Source organism: Lontra canadensis, unplaced genomic scaffold, assembly GCF_010015895.1.
Source record: "Lontra canadensis isolate GAN:19392208 unplaced genomic scaffold, GSC_riverotter_1.0 scaffold94, whole genome shotgun sequence".
Taxonomy (NCBI): domain Eukaryota; kingdom Metazoa; phylum Chordata; class Mammalia; order Carnivora; family Mustelidae; genus Lontra; species Lontra canadensis.
Window position 1 is genome coordinate 2,473,344 of NW_022631088.1, and position 27,436 is coordinate 2,500,779.

General features: G+C 42.1%; 1 protein-coding gene and 1 pseudogene across 2 annotated transcripts in view; both read right to left on the reverse strand.

The window, feature by feature from the left end:
* LOC116854778 (AP-3 complex subunit sigma-2) overlaps positions 1 to 25,947 on the reverse strand; it is a 51,200-nt gene extending 25,253 nt beyond the window's left edge. The window contains exons 1-4 of one of the 2 annotated variants that reach the window (XM_032836938.1): positions 25,810 to 25,946; positions 21,279 to 21,370; positions 20,781 to 20,892; positions 5,473 to 5,544 (exon numbers count right to left, since the gene is read on the reverse strand). In XM_032836938.1, the coding sequence (XP_032692829.1) occupies positions 5,473 to 5,544; positions 20,781 to 20,892; positions 21,279 to 21,370; positions 25,810 to 25,878 (345 nt within the window). In that variant the 5' untranslated portion in view covers positions 25,879 to 25,946. Of the gene's footprint in view, positions 1 to 5,472; positions 5,545 to 20,780; positions 20,893 to 21,278; positions 21,371 to 25,809 lie in introns of both variants that reach the window. The other variant, XM_032836939.1, reaches the window with a different exon arrangement.
* LOC116854808 lies at positions 17,231 to 17,376 on the reverse strand (annotated as a pseudogene).
* Positions 25,948 to 27,436: the final 1,489 nt, after the last annotated feature.

Genomic DNA, 27,436 nt, shown 5'->3' on the forward strand with positions numbered 1-27,436 from the left:
ATGGAAGGAAGGCATTTCCCTAGCCACGTAGGTGTGGGCAGGTGACTTGCCAGACCAATGAAATGTCAGTCCAGCTGCAAGTACATGGTGAGGAGGATGTCATCAGCCTGAACACCCAAGTGACTATAGTGAACAGAGACACCACAGCATGAGTGAAAAACCGTGTTGCTATATAAGCCACTGGAAGTTTGGAGTTACGTATTACCTTGTCTACTTAGACCGATACAAACACCAAGCCTGACAAGGGTTCTCAGCTAGGGATCAAGAAATTCTGGGTTTTGCTTCAGAATAGGTCAACCCTCTCTTGGATCACAAAGGATAACACAAGAACAGTAAAACTGAGCTCATTTCCAGACTTTTAGGGTACCCACAAAACAACAAAGTAATATATAATGTGTTTCAGCTGCAATATAGCCAAGTAATATCATTAGTATTAAGATTTACTACTCACTACAGTCTGGACAAACATTGGGTTTTATTGAAAAGGCAGGATAACAAACAGAGAGCTCTAAAGGTCAGATTTTGCTATGTTGTATACACTATCATCCCAATGCCCTTAACGCCTTAACCATTAATAAGGAATGATTAAACAAAGCAAACAGGCTCTCGCAATTTCAAGTGGCAGATGATGAGGCAGTGCAAAGTTCAAGAAGTAAGGACCGTGAAGTAGTGCAGCAGACAGTAAGAGTGGTTTGGAGCAGTCTCGGCTTTTCTTTCTCTTTAAACAAAGTATAGTGATGTTAGAAATTTAAGAAATCGTCATTGCTAGTCTCTGCCAGTTGTTCTGAAAGGATAAGATATTGGCCTCTGAAAAATATTCTGCCACAAAATTCTTATCCATCAAACATCAGCAGAGAAGGGCTGGGAATGCAATGGGACCAAAGGTTGGCCTAGGCTCCCCTCCTTCCTCTTAGGCGTAAGCCAGAAAGACACAGGTAGCCAGGGATGGTCAGCATGCCAACTAGGACCTTCTCAAGCACTAGAACTCAAACGGAATGTCTTATTCTTCTATGCCAAAACAGTAGCTTCTTCCGCACTAAAAACACACAAAGTATGTGTCTCCTCACTGTCTTCCATTTTTGGAGACTAGCAATCAGGATACCTGCTTCAACGTCACTAAGGTGTGGAGGGCCTTAAAGTCATCGGGGTGTGGAGGGCCTTAATGAGCCCGTTATCACAAGCTCTGTTCCCAGAAGGGACATTAAGGAAGCACCGTCCTTTATGACATTTATGATCCTTTCATCTTGGGCTCAGCAGTTCATTCCAATTTTGAGCGCTCAGCATTTTCCCACTTCAGCAGTCTATACAGTCCATACAAGAGATTTTTAAATTCCATACTATGAGGTTTCTTGGCCTCAGACCCTCCCAAAAACATACGTTCCAACCCTCTTGAGACAGCCCATGGCAAACCCAAGTCCATAAAAAGGCTGGATAAACTCCCTTGATGCAGCCACTGAATTGTGACTCTGATGACCAAATTCTCAAAGTCCAGCTGAGTGCCAAATCCAGTTTTGCTGATGAGCAACTCGTAGATCAAAATGTTATGCTACCCGTATGCTTTCGTTTTTTTTTCTTTCAAGATTTATTTATTTATTTATTGGACAGAGAGAGAGAGAGAGAGAGAGAGAGAGATTATAAGTAGGCAGAGAGGCATCCCATATGGTTTTATTTGATCATAATTAACATCAACACCCAACTTAGTCATGACATTGAGCTATTTGGGTATCTCTGAAATCAAAAGGGAATCAAATGCCCCAGGCAAAAAAAGTTCCAAATGGCACAGTCTGGATTGAAGACTACCCCAGAGACTGTGAAATCAGACTTTACCCAGCCTGTAGCAGCTTAAACCATGAACAACCTGATGAGTCTAGGTAGCTGGCAATCCTTGGAACGCTCACCGTGAAGATTAACCTCACTCAGGTACCATGCTGGAATTGGTGAGGGAGACAGGGCAAACACAAAGACAAGGATAATCTAATCAAGTATGGAAAACACAGAAGCTTATATAAACTAAGTAACATATGGCCAGAAATAGCACTCCGTGGTCCATAGAGGTCATCATAGCCCAGAGTGATGAGGACAAGCTTTAGGGCAGTAGGATGTGAGCTGAGCCTGAATGACAGGTTGGATTCAGTTACAAAAAGATGTGAAAGGCAATTCAGGCAGAGGCTCTGAGCAGGAATTACAACGTGACTAAGACTGGTCCAGTCTGGCTACAGCAGAGGTATCTGGCAAGAAGAAATGGTAAGCAAGGCCAAGATAGAATAGGGACAACTGTAGACAGCCTTGAATGCCTGGCCAGGGGGTCAAGGCTTGATAACAGGACCAAAACTGGTCTGTGCTCAAGGGAGCAGCTAGTCTAATGGGGGCTTTGGGGGGGGGGGAAATATATATAAATATATATATATATATTTATATATATTTCCCACATGCAGGATCAACAAGAAGGAAGAGGAAGTACGGTTAGAAAACCTGACAGACACAACTGAAATCAAGAGGCACCATAACTAAAGACAGTGCTTGACCCATAGTTGGAATCGGTGTTAAAAATATAAATGACATTAGTGGGGCAAGGGAGGAAATTTAAATATGAACTATATTTTGAATAATAGTATGTTTTGGTGTTAGACTTCAAATATGTTAATTATGCTGTGGTTAATATATTGCCTTAATTACAGAATTATGCAAGACAATGTCCTTGCTCTTAGGAGATGTCTGCTCAAGTATTTAGGGATGAGAGGTCATGACGTCTGCAACGAACTCAGATGGGTCGAGAAGAAAACCATATATGCATATAGAGAGATATAAAAGCAAGTGTACAAATGTTAATAACTGGTGAATGTAAGAATAGATATAAGGAGTCTACGGAGAGAAGTGACAGGTTTTAGCAACTGACTGGCTATTCCTAGCAAAGAAGCGGGAGGCAAAGTTTTGAGGTTTTGAGTGCACTCGCCAGAGGATGGTGGCTGCACCAGTGGAAAAGGAAGGCTGGCGGAAGAAACGGTTTTCAGGAGACACAGGCCAAACCTGGCTCTGGATAAGAAGCGGCGGGAAGAAGTAAGATGCTGGAATGAAAGGAGGGAGAAATGCCTCCAGCAACGGGAAATACAGGCATGGGACTCGGGCCATCCTGGACTAGAAATGACAAGTTTGGGAATGACCCAGACGGATAATTTAAGTAAGACAACAGGATGAGATCTAGGCTAGAAACAGGAGTGCGAGAAGAGTGAGTTAAGAGATGACTGATGACATAAGTTAGTGACAGAGGTGGGAAGAGAGTAAGAGCCGAAAGGGTTCTGTGTAATAGAAGCACCGGTGGAAAAAGGACTACGAAGGCAGTACTTCATGAAGAATCAGTAGTACTGAATGCTGCAGAAACCATCCAGAAGGTGATACTGGCAAACAGGATTAGGAAATTACAGTGCCTTTTGGGTGAGAGTGAAAACCAGGAGATAGGGCTCCAGAAAGGGAACAGATGAAGCAGAAATGCAAGACTGGATGTGAATCACTCACGCACTCAAAATGTTCACCTTAAATGCAAGACTGGAGATGAGACACCAGTTAAAAGGACGCAGAAGCAAGGGAACAGGTGGGTTCTGTGAGAGACTGTGGCCCCAGGAGAAGGAACAGATACAGACAGCTCCGAGTCACTGTGGTGTATGGTGGCGAGACAGGAAGGGGATCTGGCTCTACACATGGGATGAAACACACTTTCCTTTAAGCCAGGAAGAAAGGGAGGGCGAGGAGGTGAGGAGACTTAGGATAGAGAGGTTTCTTCAGTCCAGAAGGATGGAGTTCAAGGTGACATTCCTATTGTCTTCTGACAGGTCCTTTGCCTACCTAGCCCTAGAATATAAGCCTGAATTAGCAACCTATGTGAGTTCCATGTGAGGGCAAGGACAAGCCTGAGGTGAACTAAAAAAAGTCACCTGCTGAAAGATCCCTTCTGCACTGTAAAGGTGAGCTGCGTGAGGCCCTGGCTCCTTGCGCCATCACTTTCCAAAGATCTCAGGGAATCTGGAGGGTAATTTCCTGACGTCACATGAGCAACTAAAAATAGACAGGTTATAAACTGTGAAAGGAATGTGCAGCAGCAGCAAACTATTTTATGGAACTTACTTAAAGATAAGACACAGGAGAAAGAACAACATTTTGTTGGCTTTTTATTTCCTTTTAAAGCCATGCCCACCGGCAGAGAGGGACACTGGGTTTGACCTATGGCTCTCCTTAAAGGAAATTACAAGACAGCATCTTGAACAATCGACAAGCTCAAAGCAACTCTAAATGCTTGCAAAGAGGAGGCGAAGAGCGCTCTGAAGTTTCTAAGATTCTTTCACATGGAAAGGGAGAGTGACCTCCTCAAAAGCACCAGTGAGCTCTGGATGCCTTGAGCCTATCGGGGAGCCCCAAGGAAAGTATGTCTGGCAAGAATGGGCTTCTGTGATTCTCTTGTACCAGGCTGCTCAGGGAGTCTCAGCACTAACCTAGCTGTTAGAGAGAAAACGTCACTCACTCCAACATCCAACCTTGAGAATGCACTCACTGCATTCGCCCGGAGAGTGTCATCCACATCTCAGGAGAGTTAACGGAGACTGAAGATCCTCCTGAAAAATGACAAGAAGGTCCTCCAGACGGCAATGCTAGTGATGATGGATCTAAAAACAACTACCTCGTTGGGATGAAAACAGAGTAAAAAGGATCATGGCTTTGCAATGAGTTGTAGTCTCCTAAAAAATCATTCCCTTTCTCCAAGGGCCATGGGGCACGGTGACAACCAGCTGAAGGAAATGAGGAGCAGGCACACCCAAGGTCAATGACACTGGACACGGCATGAGCCCGGCCGGATAAAATACATGCGGCAGGTCCTATCCCCTTGCTGGCTATCTCCCACCTTTAACTTGGCACATGGAGACATAGGCCATGTCAAAGTGATGCCAGCAGCACAAACCTGAGAACATGTACTTTGTACTTCAATTCTGCCCAACGGTCTGCTTCCCTACAGAATACCACCTGACCTCGAACGATGTTATAAATGTCTGAGTCACTCTGTTCCTCTTTGGGAAAATTATAACCTTTACTAGCTAGGTCTACATCATGATTATTCCAAAGTTTCACTGTCACTGGATTATGCCAAGGGAACTCATTTTACAATCAACATAAAACAACTTCTCATGCCACTGGTGTGGCGGTCAGTCATCATAGTGACGTCACTGCTCTCTGCCAAGAAAAGAAGTCTGTCTATAAAAACATGAACGATGACATAGGCCCAGTAATCTCATGTGTGTGTTAAAACTGGTAACAGATCTTAGCAACACGCTCCCAAAACTATTAAACTTAAGTTATTAAATGAAACACAACATCTGGGACTACTCCCAGAATAAAAGCCACAAAAAGAACATACAGGAGTAGAGGCAGATAGAAATAACCTAGGCTTTTAGTTTTCTGGTAACCCTGGTTAGGGAGAGAAGGTACCTTATCCATATGGAAGATCAAATCCAATTCACAAACATTTTCAAAACACTTATCCAGGGTCTCCACAAAAACCTAGGAAACAAGGAAAAACAGATCAAGAAACAGGAACATATTCACATCTTCATAAATGTCACATCTGAAAGCAAAGGGGGGCAGTCACGATACTACTTACCTTATGATAAATCTCAAAACAAACCAAAAAACTACCAGCTTTAGGCAATCACCCTACCTACCCCAATTTAGGGGGCACAGTCAAGGACAATACAATCTTGTTTTTAGTATAGCAATACAACCAGCGGCAGACACATGGGGTTTTCTTCCCCCCTCTATAAGGTGCTAATTTACACAGAAAAATAACAAACTGAAATACCACCTACTTGCAGTCCTTTCCGCAGGCCTCTGTGTATACACACACAAAGAGTTTTTACTATTACAGTGTTATCGTAGTTTTGTTCTGTTAATTCCAATTAACATTAACTTCAAAACACCTTTCCATGAATCACTTAACATACTCACAACTTTGTTTTTAACTTATATAACATTTAAACAGAAAAGTGTAAGAGTCCAGCTTAATGAATTTTCAGAATGAACCTATCATGTAACCAACCACCATCCAGATATTGCAATGGAATACTCTCAGCTCCTAGATGCTCTCTTCATGCCCCTTCAGACAAAATCCCCCTCCAAAGGTAGCCACCATCCTGATTCCTATCATCACAGTTTGGTTCTGCCTGTCTGTGAATTTACACAGGTGGCAACATACAACATGGACTCTCTCGTCTGACTTCTTTCATTCAACAGTGCTGGTGAATTCCTCCGTGTTACTCCATGTCATAAAGGTTGTTCATATTCACTGCTGCATAGTATTTCACAGAAATATTTATGCATTCTCCTACAGACGGGACATCTGAGTTGTTGTTAGCTTTTGACTGGCTCTAAACTAAGAGAAATGGGGCTGCCTTGGTGGCTCAGTCAGTTAAGCATCTGCCTTCAGCTCAGGTCATGATCCCAAGGTCCCGGGATCAAACCCTGAGTCGCGCTCCCTGCTCAATGGGAAGCCTGCTTCTCCCTCTCCTGCTTTCTCTGCTTGTGTTCCCTCTCTCACTGTCTCTCTGTCAAATAAATAAGTAAAATCTTTAAAAAAAAAATAGAAATGGAAATCATATTTCTAGCAAATTTGGAAAACTCTTTGACATTATTTATATTATTTATTTACTTATTATTTATTCTTATTTTATTGTATCAGCAATTCTATACCTACGTACATACCCAACAGAAATGCATATATATAAGCACATGCCAAAAGACACATATCGTAATTTCATAACAGCACTATCCCTAACTCTTTACATATTTATCAGTGGCTGCACATTTTTCCGTGGAGGTAACATACTTGCATAGGAGTTTATTTTCAATCCCTGTGCTGGGGACTCAGTGAGCCCTTATCATCTAGCAACCCAAGTCCCTCAGTTTGGGAAAATTTTATCAAATACTTTAGTTGAGAATTTCCCCCTTTTCCTGTTCCTAATCTTTCTTTTTGGAGCTGCTTCTGCTAAGGTACGAGACCTCCTCATTTTCTGATCCTTTCCCTTCCAGTTTTCTCTCCGGTCTTAATTTCTAAGAGAATATTTTGTTCCATCTTTCTTTTTAATTTAGTTTTTTTTTGTTTTACTTCCCAGCAGCTTAAAGACAGGGGTTTGGTTGTTCTATTGTTCTCCTTCCTTTTACGGTCTCTACTTCCTCTACATTGCTTTTTACGGTTTGTTCACTTTAGTCTCCACATTCCATGTTACAGGCTTTCCTCAGATTACTGATTATCCTTGTTTGTTTTTTTTTATTTGTAAGAATCAAAGGCTCACTGGAAGCTCTGCAACCCTAGCTGTCTGCTGGGGACCCTCCCCTTCATCCCTTTAGGCCTTTTTATTCCTTCCCCTTAGTCTGCTCTGATTTCTTACAGAGATTGTAACCTGCAGCCTGAAGACAGAAAGACTAGCTAACTGAAATTTGGGAGCTGAGTGGCGGCAAAAGGCTAGGAAGTCAGTATACAACATTCACAAGGCACACATTCATCTGATCCTCCGGCTGTGTACCATCAACCATGTTTGGTGTCCCCCAAACCAGAGACCCTGAACTGAGGCAAGGACTTAAGGATCTAACGGGTGCCCAGGCAGCTTTCCCTGCCCACTCTGCGCCACACCCAGCGGCTGTGCTGCCAGCTCTGTGCCTCGTGAGGCTTCTTCACAGTGTAGCAGCTTGGCTGTCAGCCTTCTCTACTGCTGGCCCAGGATGTGGCTTCCCTGGACTTGCCAAGTCAATTACCATATTCTATCCTCCTTTCAAAAGTTCCTTGCTATTGTTTACTCTACTGTTCTGTCCTTGTGTGTCTGTGTCTGTGTGTGTCCTCTAGTTTTAGAGGAAAAGAAATGAACTTAGAAGTGTGGAAGTTCCCAATAGGACAAAAAAAAAAAAAAAGAAAAAAAAGAAACTGACAAAGTCAAAATTCTTAACAGAAAATAAACCGTGAAAATACTCTGCCAAGAATGTTTAGAAAAACAATGATAGTAAGGAATGATTAGACATCAAAATTCATTGCAAAGCCTTGGTCATTAAAATAGTAAAATAGGGGGGTGCCTGGGTGGCTCAGTGGGTTAAGCCGCTGCCTTCAGCTCAGGTCATGATCTCGGGGTCCTGGGATCGAGTCCCGCATCGGGCTCTCTGCTCAGCGAGAAGCCTGCTTCCCTCTCTCTCTCTCTCTCTGCCTGACTCTCCGTCTACTTGTGATCTCTGTCTGTCAAATAAATAAATAAAAAATCTAAAAAAAAAATAGTAAAATAGGGGCTCCTATTTTAGTCTGGGTTAAGCTTCTGCCTTTGGCTTAGGTCATGATCTCAGGGTCCTGGGATCGAGCCCCACATCGGGTTCTCTGCTCAGCATGGAGCCTACTTCCCCCTCTCTCTCTCTGCCTGCCTCTCTGCCTACTTGTGATCTCTGTCTGTCAAATAAATAAGCAAAATAAAAAATAAATAAATAAAATAGTAAAATACTAAGACAGAAATAAAATATGGATCAATGGGACAGGATATTAAATACTGAAACAGGGTGCCTGGGTGCCTCAGTTGGTTAAGTGTCTATCTTCAGTTTGGGTTACGGTTCCAGGGTCCTGGGACTGAACCCTGCGTTGGGCTCCCTGCTCAGCAGGGAGTCTGCTTCTCCCCCGTCTCTGCCTCTCACCCTGCTTGTGCTCTCTCTCTCTCTAATAAATAAGATCTTTAATAAATAAATAATAGATAAATAAATAAAATGCTGAAACATATACGTGTATAAGAAAATATATTCCTCTCCCCCTCTCAGATGTGATAAATCATTTTAATTATTATCAAAGACATAATCCAGTTTTGGAAATTTGTTAAAAGGTTAAAATTCATACAAAACCTGCCATAAATTAATACAAATGTAGATTAAATGCATCATATCTATCTCTTAAAGCAATACCTTCCATAAACAAGTAAAGGTGGGCTTTTGCTTTAATGCTAAACAATACTGGCTCTAGAATTCTATGCAATTCTGAACAAAATGAATTATCTGAAATTATTTTCCACTTATTGTGAACCTCAATAAACTAAATTCAAAAGCCAATCATGATAAAATCTACCATAGTCTTGAATTCTGCAGTCTTAAGAATTTCAGACAAGCTATGCTGAAAAGCCACTGCTGAGAAATCCAATGAAGGATGGGACACATCACAGGCACTCTGGGTTTTGAAACTTGAGGAAATTAAGAAGCTGATTTTGTGTGTAATATTTTTAGATGCACTCTAGGGAGACCAAAACCATGAAAGCCATAACAGTCTGTGGAAAAGTCACTGCAGTCCACTGTCGCCAGGCTGCCTCCATGCCTAGAGCTCCCACACCCAGTGCCATATTCGTGTAGCCTCCAGCGGTTGGTATTCCCAAATCCTCTTCCTCTCCCTCTACCGTGCAAGCCCCCTCCTCTTCCCTGTCCTACAAGGTGGGGGCACTTCATTGTACATGAGGCCTCTCATGCCAAGAAAATACAAATTTTTTTAAAGGTTTTTTTGTTTAGTTATTTGGGGGGGGAGGGATTACAGAGGGAGAGAGGGAGGGAGAAGAGGACTCCCTGCCAACCAGAGACCCTGAGATCATGACCTAAGCCCAAGGCAGATGCTTAACTGAGTCACCCTGGCACCCCAAGAAAATACAATTTTTGACAAAGGTGGTATTTTGAGTTGGTGGGGGAAAGATGCACTGGTTGACAGTGTTGGGACAAACAGCTTTCCTTCACGGGAAAAATGAAAGGTAGTTACCTATCCCAATACAGACATAAAATACCTTAGAGGTATTACTGAGCTAAGTGTAAAAAACAAACTAAAAAAGCAATGGCAAATCCCCTTTGCGCCACTCAGGTCTCTCATGGGAACGGATTCAGTCTGTGGGAAGCTTCTGGGAGGCTGGTATTGTTAAAAGCGCTGCTCCAGCAGCCAGGACTCTGGAGTAAAATGCCCAGAGCATATGTGAGGAAAGGGAGACCGTTGTTTCTCAGCATCACTGTGCCAAGGGGTTGTTTTTACTAAAGAGGGTTAATGAAATTAAGATTAGCGTATTAGCTGTCTTGGGCTGCCATAACAAAATAGCACAGGTTGTGTGACTTAAACAACAGAAATTTATTTTCTTAGTGTTGGAAGCCAGTAATCCCAGATCAAGGTCTGGCAGGACTGGTTCTGATGAGGGCTCTCCTCCTAGCTCACAGTCAGCCACCTTCTTGCTGTGTCTTTGATGGTGATGGGAATTTCTTTGGTTTGTGTACGTGGAAAGAGAGAAATCTATAGTATCTCTTCCTGTCTTATAAGAACACAAGTTGTTTGGGCTCAGAGCCCCATGCTTATAAACTCATTTAACCATAATAACGTCCTTAAAAGCACCCATCTCTAAATATAGTCAAAGTGGGGGTTAAGGCCTCAACATATAAATTTGAGGGGACCCAATTTAGTTCATAACAACTGGATTCTCAATTAGACCAGTAAAACAGAATGAGATGGAATAGCTCCAGAAAAGATATCCCCAGATAAAGATAAAAAAAGAGCAGTCAGATGTATCTGTTTCTCCTAGAGCCTCAAGATATCATCATTTGAGATCATGATCAAGATCAAAAGAACATGAAAGTCAGATAATGTAGGAAGAAAATGCAGGAGCCAGAGAAGAAGCAGAGTATGCTAATGTATGAAAAAAATAAAGAAGCTACAGACGCAGAGAGCAAAATAATAAGATATGTATCTAAAAATAAATCCTCTAAGAAATACAAATTTGAGGAACATATTGACAAAGAACATTCTTCTTATAAAGTAAAGGAGAGATTAAACATATCTGAAAATGGTGAGGACAGACACAAACACAAAGAAATTAAGTCACTGAGAGGCAGAAGTCATTGAAGACTGAAATCTCATTAAAGGCATCATTACAGTAGAAGCGAGGAGTGGAAATGTCTCAATCCAGGAACAGATACAGAAGAAGTCATAATCCAGAAGCAGAGAGAGGAAGAAACCATGATCCAGAAGCAGGGGAAACACTGTGGATCAGATCTAGTTCCTGCTCACCAACAGGTATAGGGGTAGAAGCAGGAGCAACGCTAGAGGAGATGTCAAGATACAGAGAAGACAATGGAAAAACCAAGAAGAGTTAACAGAAGTTTAACTCAGACTCCTAGTCTACCTCTCTTCAGAGGCAGAAATAGCAACGAGGGCACAAAAAGCTTTAGCTAGGAAGCTGGAAAGGGCAGAGGCTGGAAATTAAAAGAGCAAGAAGAGGAAACTGCTGAAAACAAAAACAAGAATTAGCCACAGGTATGGGAGGCTCTGTTCTCAATGCTGTGGCTCTGTAGGCAGTGCAGCGAGCTCCCCTTGTCCATGGCAATGCACCCCTAGACCACTGTGTGTGCTAAAACCATGGGTAGTACCTAACCCTGTAGAGACTATGTCCTATACGCACACACCTATGATGGTTTAGTTTATGAGGCCTACTAAGAGATTAACAATAATAAAACTACAACAATTATAACAATATACTGTAATTAAAAGTTATATAATGTGGTCTCTCTCTCTCTCTCAATATCTTACTGTTCTGTACCACCCTTCCTGTGATGACAAGATGATAACATGCCTGATGGTGAGATGAAGTGAGGTCAGTGATGAACGCACTGCGATGTAGCCTCAGGCTACTACTGACCCTCTGATAAGTCAGAAGGAGGACATGCCTCTGGGTCGTGGCTGAGCTGGTAACTGAAGCACGGAAAGTGAAGCCGTGCATTAAGGGGGACTACTCTGACACCTAAGACAGCTATGGCTCAGATGTTAGCCCAAATTAATATTTTTCAGAGATGAGAATGGTCTTATCTCGCTATTACAACCCTGCAGTTGTGAATCCAGTGAAACCTGCTGAACAAGGGAAAAAAAGAAGGCACTTTAGCAAGGCAAGAAAGAAGGGGACGATTCCATGCCGGCTTAAATATGGAGTTAAACTGAATTTTGAAAATAAGAACCAAAACATCCAATTTAGAAAAGTAAATGACACTGTAAGTGAAGATGAAGATGGAGAGAGCTCAGCTGATGAAGGAAGTCCCAAGACTAAGCAATAGGAAGAAGTAAGATTGACTCTAGAACATGGGGATTAGGAGTGCTGACCCTACTCCACTTCCCACATAATCCAAAATCCATCTATAACTTGACTCCCCCAAAACTTAACTACTAGTAGCCTACAGCTGGTAGCTGCAAGCCTTACCAATAACACAATCAACATACATTTTGCATGTTATATGTATTATACACTGTACTATTACAATAAAGTAAGCTAAAGAAAAAATGTTATTAAGGAGATCATAAGGAAAATATATAGTACTGCACTGTATTTATTGAAAAATATCCATGTATACGTGGACCTAGCGCAATTCAAGGGTCAACTGTATTTGGAAATCTAGTATGAAATGCCAAGATCGTAATGGATTCACTTTGAAAAAGATCACACTTCTAAGATTCAGGACTTTAAAAACTTCTTGTTTTGAGGTCAGGTGCTTGCTCACCAGAGGGCTAGCATTCCAGCTTGCGTGGGTATCACGCTGACTTTAATTTATTGAAAAATAAGATCCTTATTACAAAAAAAGTAGTAACTACGTGATGCAATAAGAGGCGTTAGCCAATGCTCAGTGGTAATCATTTTGCAATATATAAGTGTATCAAAACAACAGACTGTACACTTTAAACCTGTACAACACTATATCCATCAATTATATCTCAATAAGGCTGGGAGAAAATCATTTTTTATAAAAATCAAATCAGTGACACTGGTGTTACTGTTGTAATCAGGCTAAACCTCCTTCCATTAAACTTTCCAAGAAAAATTTTTTATTTCATTAATTCTAATTTTTAAATATATAAAAGCTGAAGGTGGGATAAAATTTCATACATGGATTATTTATGTCATCCTGGGTACTTTTATACTTCTTGCAGTTATTTTCATCTCTTGAAACATGAAAGAAATGTTATACAGATGTTCTGTAGCCTATCTGGCCATTTTCTACCTAATCCAGTGCAGATGAACTGGGTGGTCATGGTGATAAAAATGGTTTTCTCAGGAGAACAAATACTGTTAAAATGGCCATACCACCCAAAGAAATCCACACATTTAATGCAATCCTCATCAAAACACCAACAGCATTTTCACAGAACTAGAACACAAACAACTGTAAAATTTGTATGTATATTAAGACCTTCTTTGGAAAAAAAAAAAAGCAACGACGAAACTTGAACGTAAGATCTGAAAGAAGAAATTAATAAATGGAAGAAAATGTGGTTTTTAATTCATTTCTTTTTTTTTTTTAAGATTTTATTTATTTATTTGGTAGAGATTACAAGTAGTCAGAGAGGCAGGCCGAGAGAGAGAGAGAGACAGAGAGAGAGAGAGAGAGAGAGGAAGCAGGCTCCCCGCTGAGCAGAGAGCCTGATGCGGGGCTCGATCCCAGGACCCTGAGATCATGACCTGAGCTGAAGGCAGAGGCCTCAACCCACTGAGCCACCCAGGCGCCCCTTTAATTCATTTCTAAGCATAAATCCAACAGAGACTTTTGGGACCATGACAAATTATTCAAGAATGTAACAGCTGAACAGACGGTTATAAATATCAGAGAATATATTTAAAAAGAACCACGCCCACGGGGAGTAACTGGTCTTACCGAGTATCTGAACCTACATTAACAATAATAAGTAAGACAGTGTGCAACTCATGCAGAAAGAGAAACACAACTCAGTGGGACAGAATGATGAGTAAAAACAAAAACTAAATTATGGTTATTCAACTGACCTTAGTGAGTGGCTACCACATGGTAGACACATACCATTCTACCCTGGGCTGCCTCAGTCAACAAGTAGTGCTCTCGCCAGGCTTATGTTCTGGGTGTGGGAAGAACAAGGCATATAAAAAACATCTTTTCTATTGTCCTAAGTGCCCTGAAGGAAATGAGCAGGATGATGGGACAGGGGTCACTTCAGACAGGCCTTCATTAAAGTCTCAGAAGATCCACATTTGAGCCGAGTCATGAATGATAAAGAGAGTCATCTTAAGAGCTAAGAGAGTCATCTTAAGAACTAATGAGGAAAAGAACTTGAACAAAAGCATTCTAGGGGCCCCTGGGTGGCTCAGTGGGTTAAGCCTCTGCCTTTGGCTCAGGTCGTGATCTCAGGGTCCTGGGATGGCACCCAGCATCGGGCTCTCTGCTCAGCAGGGAGCCTGCTTCCCTCTCTCTCTTTGCCTGCCTCTCTGCCTACTTGTGGTCTCTCTCTCTGTCAAATAAATAAATAAAATCTTAAAAAAAAAAAAAAAAGGAAAATGGAAACAATCTATTATCTCTTCTACCGCTAAAGATGGAAACAATCTATTATCTCTTCTACCGCTCTGTTGCCTGGATTAGCCAAGGATACTCCCACTGAAATGTGTGCTGACTTACTCTTGAAAACCAGGGGTATGGTCAGGACAAGCTGAGAAAGAAAGTGGGGAGGAGCCCCTTCGTCCTGACCATGTTTCTGCCAGACAGCCAGAACCCGATGTCCCACCTATGGGGAGCTGTTTCTCCGGACGCACTCACACGACCTTGCCCTCGGATGTCCCCAGAAGGAGCTCAGGTATATACCCTCAGGGATGCTGTAGCCAGACCATGACCGACACACTGTGCTCAGCTCATCTTCTGTTTGGGAGCCTTCATCTAAAAGTGGCAAGTTACGGGGTGCCTTGATGGCACCTGGGCTAAGCCTCTGCCTTAGGCTCAGGTCATGATCTCAGGGTCCTGGGATGGAGTCCTGCATCAGGCTCTCTGCTCGGCAGAGAGCCTGCTTCCTCCGCTCTCTCTGCCTGCCTCTCTGCCTACTTGTGATCTCTCTCTGTCAAATAAATACATAAATTCTATAAAAGTGGCAAGTTACCCTTTCCTTACACAGCTAATTTTTGTGCTTGCCACTCAGACATTCCAAACTAAGATAAATACCAGTTAGGGAATATACGTCACATGGTAACAATAAAGAGAAGCAAAGGAATGAGCAACACAAAAGTCTGAGGAGGGATGCAATGAATGAGTGGATGGAAGTAAGGAATAGTATATACAAGCTTTATGGAACTAGTAATGCACTGTTCCTTAATCTGAGTGACAGCTTCATTTTACTAGCATTCTTGAAACTATACTGACATGTTTAGCAGATTTTTGGGGGTATATACATGTTTCACAATAAATACAATGTTTAAAAACTTATTATTATTTTAAAGATTTTTATTTATTTGAGAGAATGCAGAGAGAGAAAGCACAAGCAGGGAGGAGGGGTAAAGCAGAGAGAGAAGCAGGGTCCCTGCAGAGCAGGGAGCCCGATGTGGGGCTGGATTCCAGGACCCTGGGATCATGATCTGAGCTGAAGGCGGACGCTTAACCGACTGAGCCACCCAGGCGCCCCTGAATAAAATTTTAAAAACAATCTTATAGGGATTTTGATTGGGTTTTCAGTAAATTTAGAATCTGAAAATATAGACATTGTAATGAGCTTTCTCAACAGGCAAAGGGTATGTTTTATCCATTTATTTTGCTTTTTTCATATTTTCAGTAGAGTTTGGAAGTTTTCTTCATATATATCTTGCATATTTTTTACATTTATTCCTTGATATCTTATGGACCATTTTGCTTTTATGAGTGGGTCCCTTTAAATATTGTATTTCCTAACTTATTATTGCTAAGGGAAAGCTATTGACTTTTAAGCTTATTAGACGTGTCCCAGTACTGAACTCTATTATTAGCTCTAACTGTTTCACAGTGATTGCTTTGGATTTCCTAGGTAGGTAATAATTTCCTCTGCAAGCCTAGGAAGGCCAATCCCCCATTAACTGAGCTTTTTCCCTCAAAACATACTTTTGCATTTCTTGGTCATTCATTTTTCCTGATAAATTTTCCCTTCAACAAGTTCTGTAACATTTCCTGATGGAATTACAATTGGTTTCCCACTTAATTTGTTAATTACTCTATTATCTTTGGTTGACTTTTCCCAACAAGGAAAGCACTTGTAGCTCCATTTATTTGAACTATTCCTGTGTTTTTTCCTTTAAGATTTCATAATTCTATTGGAATTGTCAAGTATTCCATACGAAGTTAATTGCCAAACACTCAATATCCTTTGTCACTACTGTGAGGGTTTTTTTAAATTACGGTTTTTCTAAGTATTTTCACAGAAATGAAAAACTCAATTTTGATGGATTCATCTCATATTTTGCCATTTTGCTCATACCATTCATTACTTATTATTATAAGGCTTGCTGTTTTTCCCAGGTTTTCTAGGTATATAATCAGGCCATCCTACAGTGAAACTTAGTTCTCTCTTCCTTTACCATGTAACTTGTTCCTTTCTTTTTTTATCATTTATTACAAATGTTTACTCAAATTAGAGTAAACAATAAGAGAGATCCTTGTTTTCATGAATGCCTGTAAATTTCTCTCCTGAGGTAACACTGGCTCTTGGTTTTAAAACTAAAATTTGCTGGAGTGCCTGGCTGGCTCAGTCAGTAGAGTGTGTGACTCTTGGTTCCAGGATAAGTTTGAGCCCAATGGGTTCAGGATGCAGAGTTTACCTAAAATAAATAAATAAAGAAATAAAGTGGCAACTGGATGGCTCAGTCAATTAAGCAGCCAGCTCTTGGTTTCAGCTCAGGTCCTGATCTCAGGGTTGTGAGATTAAGCCCCGCAATGGGTTCTGCGCTCAGCAAGGAGTCTGCTTGGGATTTTTCTCTATCTACCCCCCAGCCCCTCCCCTTGCTCACATACTCACTCTCAAAATAAATAAATAAAATCTTTTTAAAAAAAAATAAAAGGGTTTCTATAAAAATAAATAAATAAATAAAATCTTGGGGGGAAAAATAAAACTAAAATTTGCTGCTCTGAGAAAAATAAACTACGTACTGGAGAAAAGAAGGAGAAAAATATTTTTCACTATATACTCTTGGTTTGCCTTTTGAATTTTGAACCACGTGTATGTATTATCTCTTCAACAATAGTTTATGATAAATAAATAAATGTGCACTAAAAATCAAACAAAAATGCTTCCTATTCCAATTCAAGAGCATTTGGGGAATATAATTTGGATAATCATTTCTCTCTGATGCAACTCTATCAGTCTCCACTATCTTTCTTACTGCTGTAATAGAGTCGAAGAACTTTCCCTTATTAAACTAACTTGCATCCTTAGAATAAAGACAATTTGGACACAATGAATATTTCTTCTAGTATGAAGTATTCCTGAAAGAGAAATTTCAGAGCTAGAAAAGAACTTGTAAACTTGTACACTTGATCTTAGCCAAAAGGCCGAGAAGCGATCAACTTGTAAACTTGTAAACTGATACACACAAACACAGAGAAGAGCCGAAACATAAAACAAGACCCCTTAAGCCAAAAAAAGCATAAAATGATTTAAGACCACACTGCTTATTATTAGGACAGATAGAAACAAGAGCCAGGTCTTCTGACTTCTTGCTACAAGTGATTATTGGCTAAGATCTTCTTTAGTAATTCTGTACCAAGACTATACGCTATTTCGAGTAACATTTCTATTGAGAGGCTTTTGGATTACTAACAATTTACACAGTAAAAGACACTTAAATAGTGTGATTTTTTAAATTCTTAGTTTAAGAAATACCTTACACGGCGCTCTGGGTGGCTCAGGTGGTTAAGCGACTGGCTTCAGCTCAGGTCATGATCCTGGTGTTCTGGGATCAAGTCCCACACTGGGCTCCCTGCTCAGCAGAGCTTCTCCCTCTGACCTTCCCCCCACCAACTCAGTGCTCTCTTTCTCTCTCTCAAATAAATAAATAAAATTAAAAAAAAAAAAGAAAAGAAAAGAAAAGAAAAGTTTTAAAATCTAGGATTAAAAAAAAATTTTTTTTAAGATATTATTTATTTGACAGAGAGAGACATAACAAGAAATTGAACACAAGCAGGGGGAGTGGGAGAGGGAGAAGCAGACTTCCCGCTGAACAGGGAGCCTGATGCGGGGCCCAATCCCAGGACCCTGGGATCATGACCTGAGCCAAAGGCAGACACCTAACAACTGAGCCACCCAGGTGCCCCAAAATCTGTGTTCATTAAAAAAAAAAAAAAAAAGAAAGAAAAAATATCTTATGCAATAAGAGGTTTTATTGTACTTCAACACTTAAAAATTCTACTGAATCTATCACGGAGTCAGGTTTTTTAAAATCCTTTCGAATTTCATCCTGATACTGGTTTAAGTGCCTTGTTGTTGAACTAATTTGGGTATTTACATTTTGAAGTCAGCTATTTCAAATACATTAGGAATACAACTATGTACATCATCTAAAAACAAGTTGATGTTTTCTGACTTTTACCCTCAATATATTAGGCCAACTATTTATTGATTTTGCTGTCTTTTCAAGGATCAAACCCCTTAGTTCCTGTTATTTCCACATTTTATCTATCTTCCCAAATCCAATGCCTGCTATTTAATAAATGTCCATTACATTGTAGGGTTAATTTCTTTTTATCTTGCCAATACAGATACTTGAAGTGCATTTCCTCCAATAACTGCATCTCAATTTTTAAACTACATTATCACTACTTCCTTTTTTTTCCTAAAACACTTATTATATGCCCATTTTTATAGCATCCTATAGTTTACCATACTATAAAATACAATGTCACAATTGAATCCTATAATCTATTACTTTTAAATTCAGACAGTAGATCCATGACTCAAATGTACGTTTTCTGATTCTAGATCTTAAGCTCTTTCTGTTATGTACATTGACTCTCAATGTCCAATCTGACTCTGGTGTTTTAAGAAAGCTTTTTAAATCTTATCTTAGAGACAATTTTTCTTAGATAATTTATACTGTTATGTACAATACGTGAATATAATGTAGGAGTTTTTAAATTAATCATCTTAAATCATTTTCTGAATGTAAAATTTACATTTGTAGCCAGAGAGTTTTCTGTAATTGTTAATTAGGTTTTAATGCAAGCTTCTATTTCAGTGCTTTATTCAAGTCACTTAAAGGAAGCGTACCTAAAATTTCACATATAAAGTGATGGAATTAGGGCCAGTGGCTGGCTCAGTCGGTAGAGCATGCGACTCTCACTCTCGAGGTTGAGTTTGAGCCCCATGTTGGATTCAGCAGTTATTTCTAAGAAAAAAATCTAAAATAACAGAATTATACTAAATTAATGGTTCCCAAGTTAAAGTCCCTACACAGCTCAGTTTTCCTAAAGATGATGAAAAGAATTTGTAACCCACAGGACACCTGGGTGGCTGAGTCAGTTAAGCGTCTGCCTTTGGGTCAGGTCATGGGCCCAGTGTCCTAGAATGGGGCCCTGCGTCAAGTTCCCTACTTAGTGGGGAGCCTGCTTCTCCCTCTGCCTCCCTCGAATCCCCGGCCCTGGCTGGTGCTCTCTCTCTCCACACACTCTCTCTCTCAAATGGATAAATAAAAATCTTTTTAAAAATAATCAATCAGGGGCACCTGGGTGGCTCAGTGGGTTAAAGCCTCTGCCTTCAGCTAAGGTCATGATCTCAGGGTCCTGGGATCGAGCCCCGCATCGGGCTCTCTGCTCAGCAGGGAGCCTGCTTCCTCCTCTCTCTCTGCTTGCCTCTCTACCTACTTGTGATCCCTGTCAAATAAATAAATAAAATCTTAAAAAAAACAAAATCAACTGATCGATCTGTAATCTATTCTAATTTACAAAAATCCTAAAAAAAAAAATCAGGTTTACCAAGTTAAGATTGCACAGACTAACTAAAACATTAAGTCTCTGTCTTAGGCTAGAATTACAAGTGAAAATAAAAAGTATGAATTCTTAAATGTCACTTGGTTTAACAGTTGAAAAAAATTTCAAAACATGGTATGATACCATAATTTATAATAAGAAAATATTTGGTATTCATCCCTGTTTCTGGCATAGAGCTCCTAAGTGCTAAAGGAATTTGGAATTTCCTAAATGATAAAGGTGACCTGTTTATGTTAATAAGGTGACTTTTAGAAGGCACCTAAAGATGAGGGCTGGTTGCTAGGGGAACCAACCATGCGACTGGAGGACTGGAACTTTCAGTCTTACCCCTGATCTCCAGAAAAACCCAACAAGTCAGTATTTGGAGAGCTTCCATGTTGGTGGACTTTGGAGAGTGGCCGGACTAGAAAGGGCATGGAAGCCCTTTCCCTATTCTTTGTCCTATAAATCTCTTCCAACCTTTTAGAGTAAGCAGGTAATCCATTAAGTACCATGTTCTTCTAGAGAGTTCTGTGAACCACTCTAGCAAATTAAACCCAAAGAGGAAGTCATGGGAACCTCCGATCCATAGCCAGTCACTTGGAAGCACAGGTGACACCAACCCGGATTTGTGATTGGTGTTTATCTTCAGGTAGATAGTGTCAAGACTGAGTTAAATTTGTGGGTCACCTGGTCACTGCCCACAGAGAACTGAGTTAACTGCTAGGTGGTGGTGGAGGGGGAAGCATACACATCAGAACTGGTATCAGAATCATACGTGAAAACCAAGGTCAGAGAGAGGGCTGGGTAGAAACCAATGAGTCCAAAAGCTCCAGGAGTTTTTACGGGTTGCTAGGAGCTTTCTTAGAGCACCATATGGTGGACATCTGTCAACTCTCACCAGTATCATTAAGAAGACTGACAAAAAGATCTACAGGATAGTGACTCAAAAATCCAGTGCAAATTCTCTTTGGTGGCCGCCATCGTTAGCTGACTACACATACCTGGATGAGGTCCAAGATTCCAAGTTCGCTCTCTGATGAATCCACACAGAACACGAAGTAGAGTGTGGCATAGTGCCGGTAGATCAGCTTGTAGTCGGAGCCACCGATCAAACTGCAGAAGATGGGAAACACTTACATGGCTGTGTCTTAAACATATCCAAGAGAAACCCTATGCGAAAGAATGAGAACGGTATACAACAGAAAGGGGAGGCCAGGCCAAACAACAGGCCACTTCTACCAGGGGAACAGCAACCGAGTGTGGCAGAGGTGCCTAAAGCACTTTAGCTCACCTTTTCTCCTGCCATCCTCCCAGGAACCAAACACCTAAATGAGTAATATCTGAAGCACAACCATTCAAGAGCTTCCAAAACAGAATTGGGTCTCTTCCTCAGCAGCTCAGGTACCCACCTGACACTTGAGTACTACCTCAAGAGGCAACAGGGATGAAGGGCACCCAGCAGTGGATACACAGGCAGAAAGCTGAAGCCCATCATTTACCTTCCACCTTCCAAGAAGTTACAGATGTTGTCATCTCGCTTGAGAACTAGATGGAAGGTCTCTCGAACAATCTGCTGTTGAATTTCTTCTGGCTATGGAATAAAAGAAATAAAAGTGAATCAGTAGCAGGGGGAGGCGGTCTGACAAATTACATTCCACGGACGGGGATGAACAGGGAGAGAAGTGCTTCCAAGCAGGAAAGATCTGAACATTTGGTACTGGTTTCCAGAAAAACTAAAAGTGATAAGTAAAGGAAAAACAAAAGGGGAATCTATGGAAAATGGATAAGACTCAGTTACAGGACTTAAGCTAGGGTATATTTACCTGGACATCAAGTCAGTAACCATTACTGTCCTGATAGGTAAGCCCACACTTCCTTATGGTTAATAACCAAGGAAAGAAGTGACGTGCCTGAGTGGTGCAGTCGGTTTGGCATGACTCTTGGTTTCAGCTCGTGATCTCGGGGTCATGAAATCGAGCCCCACAATGGGCTCTGCTTGAGATTTTCTCTCCTTCAGCCCCTTCCCCCACTTGCATACACTCTCTCAAATACATAAAATCTTTAAAGATTTTGAGAAAGAGAGAGAGAGAAAATAAGTTGAGGGGAGGGGCAGAGAGAGAAGCAGACTCCCCACTGATCAAGGAGCCTGATGCAAGACTCATCCCAGGACCCTGGGATCATGACCCGAGCTCAAAGGCAGATACAACTAACTGAGCTACCCAGGCGCCCCTGAATCAATAAAATCTTAAAAAAATAAAAACCAAGTAAAGGAGAACTGATAAACTCTCATAAAAGGTCAAAGAATAACTAGAAGGCCCAGCCCTGGAATATTTTGCCTTCCCCTAGAAAATATCTACGCCGAGGTAAATAACAAATATCAATGGGTCTAACCCTTCAAGGAGGGCAAGATTTAACTATGTAATCATGTTTTTAAAAACTGAATTTTCCGTCTTCTGTACTGGTAATATGGTATTACATTGAAGATAGGGAGTTACTCACCAATGAAGTATTACTGACAGAAAAAGTTCTACTTACAGATTAGAATTTTGAACAGTTATACTTTTTTTTTTTCACTACCATACAGGAGAAAGCTCAACTGTAATGACACCTCTTGATGACTCACACGGATTTCTGTTTATAGAGGAGGTTCATAATAAGTATGGTTAACAAAAAAAGAAAAAAAAAAGGATGATGGGGGGCACCTGGGTGGCTCAGTCAGTTAAGCCTCTGACTCTTACTTTCAGCTCAGGGTATGATCTCGGGGTCATGGGATTGAGCCCCGCCACGAGCTGTGTGCCCAGCCAGAAGTCGGCCTCAGATTCTCTCTGCACCTCCCCCACACTCTCTCAAATAAATAAATAAATCTTAAAAAAAAGAGAGAGGAGGATGATAGGAGGAAGAAACTGATCATTAACACAAAAGTAACTGAAAGCTCTAGACCAATGCTCTCACATCTCAATGTGCAATGGATCACCTGGGAATGTTATTAAAATACAGGTTCTGATTTAGTAGGTTTGGGGTATGTCCTGAGACTGCACTTCTAACAAGCTTCCCAGTGATACCAATGCTGCTGGTCTGGGGAATCCTACTTTGAGTAGCAAAGCGCCTGGGTAGCTCAGCTGGTTCAGTATCTGCCTTCAGCTCAGGTCATGATTCTACAGTCTTGGGAGTGGGGGTCCCGTAGTGGGGGTCCCTGATCCGGAGCCTGGTTCTCCCTCTGCCTGCCACTCTCCCGCTTGTATTCTTGCTATCCCTATAAAATAAGTAAATAAAACCTTAAAAAAAGAAAAAAGAAAATCTGCTAATCACTAGCCATTGTAAGTCTGAGTCAATCAGTCACTATTTTCCTGGTTTCCATTTAAAGTCACAAAGCTAGCTCACTGATGCCAGGATGTTGTAAAGGATTAACTCTGTGTACTTGGAAATATAAAACATGCTAGGTATCAGCACTTTTTTAACCTGATAAAAACATCTTTCAAACTAAACCCTTTTCTCTGACCCTAGGGAGAGGTGGCAGCAGTCAGGGGATGTAGTAATGAAACAGTGAAGCTAATTTCTCTCTTTTTTTTATTTTTTAAAAATTTTTTAAAGATTTTATTTATTTATTTACGAGAGAGCACCCACTAGCAGGGTGAGGGGTGGAGGGAGAAGCAGACTCCCCAGTGAGCCAGGAGCCAAAGGCAGGACTCTATCCCAGGACTCAGCATCACGACCTGAGCCGGAAGGCACCCCTAATTTCTAATTTCAACATAAAGGTGAACTACTACTTGCTTACATGCCTCAACGACATTAGCAATCCCTCATATCTTTTAGTTCTCTTAAGTTTTCAAGGTAACTTTCACTCATGAGCTAATGTGGTTCTTATAAAAATCCCATGTTCTCCAAAGAAGGTTTACAAATGGCCAATAAGGACATGCAAAGATGCTTAACGTCATTAGTCTAGGGAAATGGAAACTGAAACCATAATGAGAATTCACGTGATACCCATTAAAGTTTCTTATCAAAAAGATAGTAACAGGGCGCCTGGGCGGCTCAGTGGGTTAAAGCCTCTGCCTTCAGCTCAGGTCATGATCCCAGAGTTCTGGGATGGAGCCCTGCATCGGGCTCTCTGCTCGGCAGGGAGCCTCCTTCCTGCCACCCCTGTCTGCCTCTCTGCTTACTTGTGATCTCTGCCAAATAAATAAAATCTTAAAAAAAAAAAAAGATAGTAACAAGGGGCGCCTGGGTGGCTCAGTGGGTTAAAGCCTCTGCCTTCGTCTCAGGTCATGATCTCAGGGTCCTGAGATCGAGCCCCGCATCGGGCTCTCTGCTCAGCAGGGAGTCTGCTTCCCTTCCACTCTCTCTGCCTGCCTCTCTGCCTGCTTGTGATCTCTTTTTCTCTGTCAAATAAATAAATAAAATCTTTAAAAAAAAAGGTAACAAATGCCGATAGGGAGACAGAGAAATTGAAACCCATATACATTACTGATGGGAATGTAAAACAGTGCAGCCACTTTGGAAAACAGCTGGGCAATTCCTCAAAATGTTCACCATAAAGTTACCAGATAACCCAGCAATTCTACTCCTAGGTTTATAACCCAGAGAAATGAAAACATACGTGCACATAAAAACATGTACACAAATGTCCACAGCAACATTACCCACGAGAGCCACAGGGAGAAACAACGGATAGGCAGTCAAAATGTGGTCTATCCATACAACGGAATATAACTTGGCAACAAAGAGGAATGACTAATACATGCTACAAGCTGGATTAACCTTAAAAAGATATTAAGTGAAAGAAGCCAGTCATAAAAGACCACATACCACATACTGAATACCCTTTATATGAAATGTCCAGAATAGGCAAATTTAAAGAGACAGAAAGTTGACTAGTGGTTGCCTAGGGCTGAGGGAGTTGGGAGGAAATAGGGAATGATTCCTAATGGGGAGGGGCTTCTTTTTGGGGAAATGGAAATGTCCTAAAATTGACCATGGGGTCGATTCCACAACTTTGTGAACATACTGAAATCCACCGAACTGTATACATTAAATAGGTGAACTATATGTATGTGATTTATTTCTCAATACCACCTAAAAACAAAACAGAAAAATTCACACACACAAATGCATACACAAACTGAATCGTTGTACTGAACGTTAATAGTTTTATCTCAAAATAATTGTTTAATAAAATGTAATCTAGCTTAAAAAATTCTACAAAAAAGGTAAAATTATTTTGTTCCTATCTATTTGACCGAAATAAAGAGAGGGGAAGAGAGAGAAAAACACAGGGTCCATAGACACGGGGTTAAAAAAAAAAAAAAAAAAAAAGTGAGCTGAGGCCCGAACAGGAGTTTTCTGACTCTTTACCCTCCTTCGTTTCACCAATTATGTCTGTAACATTTGGAAACGTTGCCACGAAGAAATCCAACCCTAGAGGGCAGGAGGCAAATCATGACGTTTGTGCTTTCCCAGAGGAGTTTCTGGGAAAACTCAAATTCACGTTGTCATGTACTGAGCCCTCGCGCGGCAGCATGTGTAATTTCTCATCACTTCCCACTCTTAAACTGACTTTGTTCAACTCTACGGGAGGAGGGGCATCCAGTCCCTGGGCAGTCCCAGCCAGCACTGAAGCAAAATAAGCCCAAGGAAGCGCTTCTGCAACCTCCTGGCGGAAGCAAGAACTTTCCTAAGTTGGCCTGGGTCTTCCTACTCGTACAACCGCGCTTAAGGACCGACAGATTAAAGGGCCTTCAATCAGTCGCGTGTTCAGTGGGGCACACCCCCACCGTCATTCAGCGAGCCCTGAGACCCAAGGGGTGGTGTCACCAAACGGAAGAGAGATGCAGGGGTGCAGGAGCCGGTGAGGGAGCGCGGGGTGGGACAGACGGCCCGACAGCCGCCCGGGTCCCGCAAGGAGGGTCAAGAGGGTGAGGGTCACTTCGGGTGGGAGGAGCCCGAGGTGGTCCACCGGCCCGAGTCGCCGAAGGGAGGGAAGAGGGAGCGCGGGCGCTCCGAAGGGACATGACGGAGCTGGGCCGCACTCACGAAACGCTGGTAGAAGCGGACCAGCCGCGGCTTCCCGTGGTTGTTGAAAACCAGAATCGCTTGAATCATCTTCGCCGGCCACGTTCCTTCAGCGCCGGCAGCTCCCACAAAGCATCTCCCTTCCGTCACAACACGGCCACTTCCGCTGGGTGCGCCGCGGAGCGAGGCCCGCGGAAACGTGTCCCCGCGCTCAAGGGTCCGAGTGCGAAGAGTCCGGCTTCCCCGCACTGCAGGGTCGGCGGAGGGCTTGCCGGGTCGGACCCGTGCGGACCCCGGGGCCCGGCCGGGGCGTCACTTCGGCCGGCGTCGGCTTGCCAGTCCGGGCCTGGGCAGGGCGCGAACCGGGACCTCCGCCGCTCGCCCGGACGGAACGCTTGCCGCGGAGTCCCCGGGCGGAGCACGTCAGAAAAGCAGATGCCCGACGCCGAAGCTGCCAAAAGCAGCCGCGCTCCCAGGCGAACGGGAGGCGGGACGGGGAAAAGCGTGCAAGTCCTGCTTTCCCCGTCACACTTGCAGGACGGTTGGCAGTGTGCAGGTGCCGGCTCATCCAGCCACTGTCCGCAAAGGGGAACGTTTAGTTCATTTTCGTTTTTCCGTGGTCGGTCGTGAGTGGGGGATTAAGGACTCCTCAGTGCAATCCATGGGGCGATCCCAAGTGGTAGATTGTGTTTCTTCTTCTAATAACTTAGTGGGGGCGAGGGGGAGCCACGTCCCTTATTGCAGCTGGAGCTACACGTTGGAATCCCCTGTCCAGAGGACTGGCAGTGGGCATCAAAGCTTTTAAAATATATAGAACATTAGGCCCAGCGTTTCCACTGTTAAAATTTATAATAAAAAGACTGTGGACGTGTGAAAAGCCTCAGGAATGTGCATCTCAGGGACCCTAGGTGGTTCAGTCCCTTAACCATCTGCCTTCAGCTCAGGTGGGGATCAAGTCTCGTATCAGGCTCCCCGCCCAGCCTGCTTCTCTCTCTCCCTCTGCCTGCCTGCCACTCCCCCTGCTTGTGCTCTCTCCCTCTGACAAATAAATAAATAAAATCTTAAGGAAAAAAAAAAAAGTACATCTCAGCAGTGTTAACTGCAGGCGAAAATGGGAAACAAATTATTCTGAAACGAGTTATTTGTTAAATGCCTTTTTTGGCATGCACATGAGAAATACTAAAAGGTCATTGAAAATAATACTGTGAAATGTTTACAGTATAGATAAGTGTTCTTGGCCTATCTGTAAGTGAAAGATCACACAAGGTATGTACATGGACATCCCACTGTGTAAAAGACTAAGTAGATACAATCAAATACAAATAATAATCATGTCTAGTGGAATGTCAGCATCACTCAGTGTTCAGCACTGCCCTGGTTATAACCCTGGCTCCGGTGACCACCTGGGTACTTTGGCCAAGCACCTTCATCTGTAAAACAGGCATAGTATCAGTTTCCTTTACTTTATTATTTGTTTTTAAAATGTTTTATTTTTTATTTATTTGAGAGAGAGAGAGACAGTGAGAGAGAGCATGAGCGAGGAGAAGGTCAGAGGGAGAAGCAGACTCCCTGTGGAGCTGGGAGCCCGATGCGGAACTCGGTCCCGGGACTCCAGGATCATGACCTGAGCTGAAGGCAGTCGCTTAAC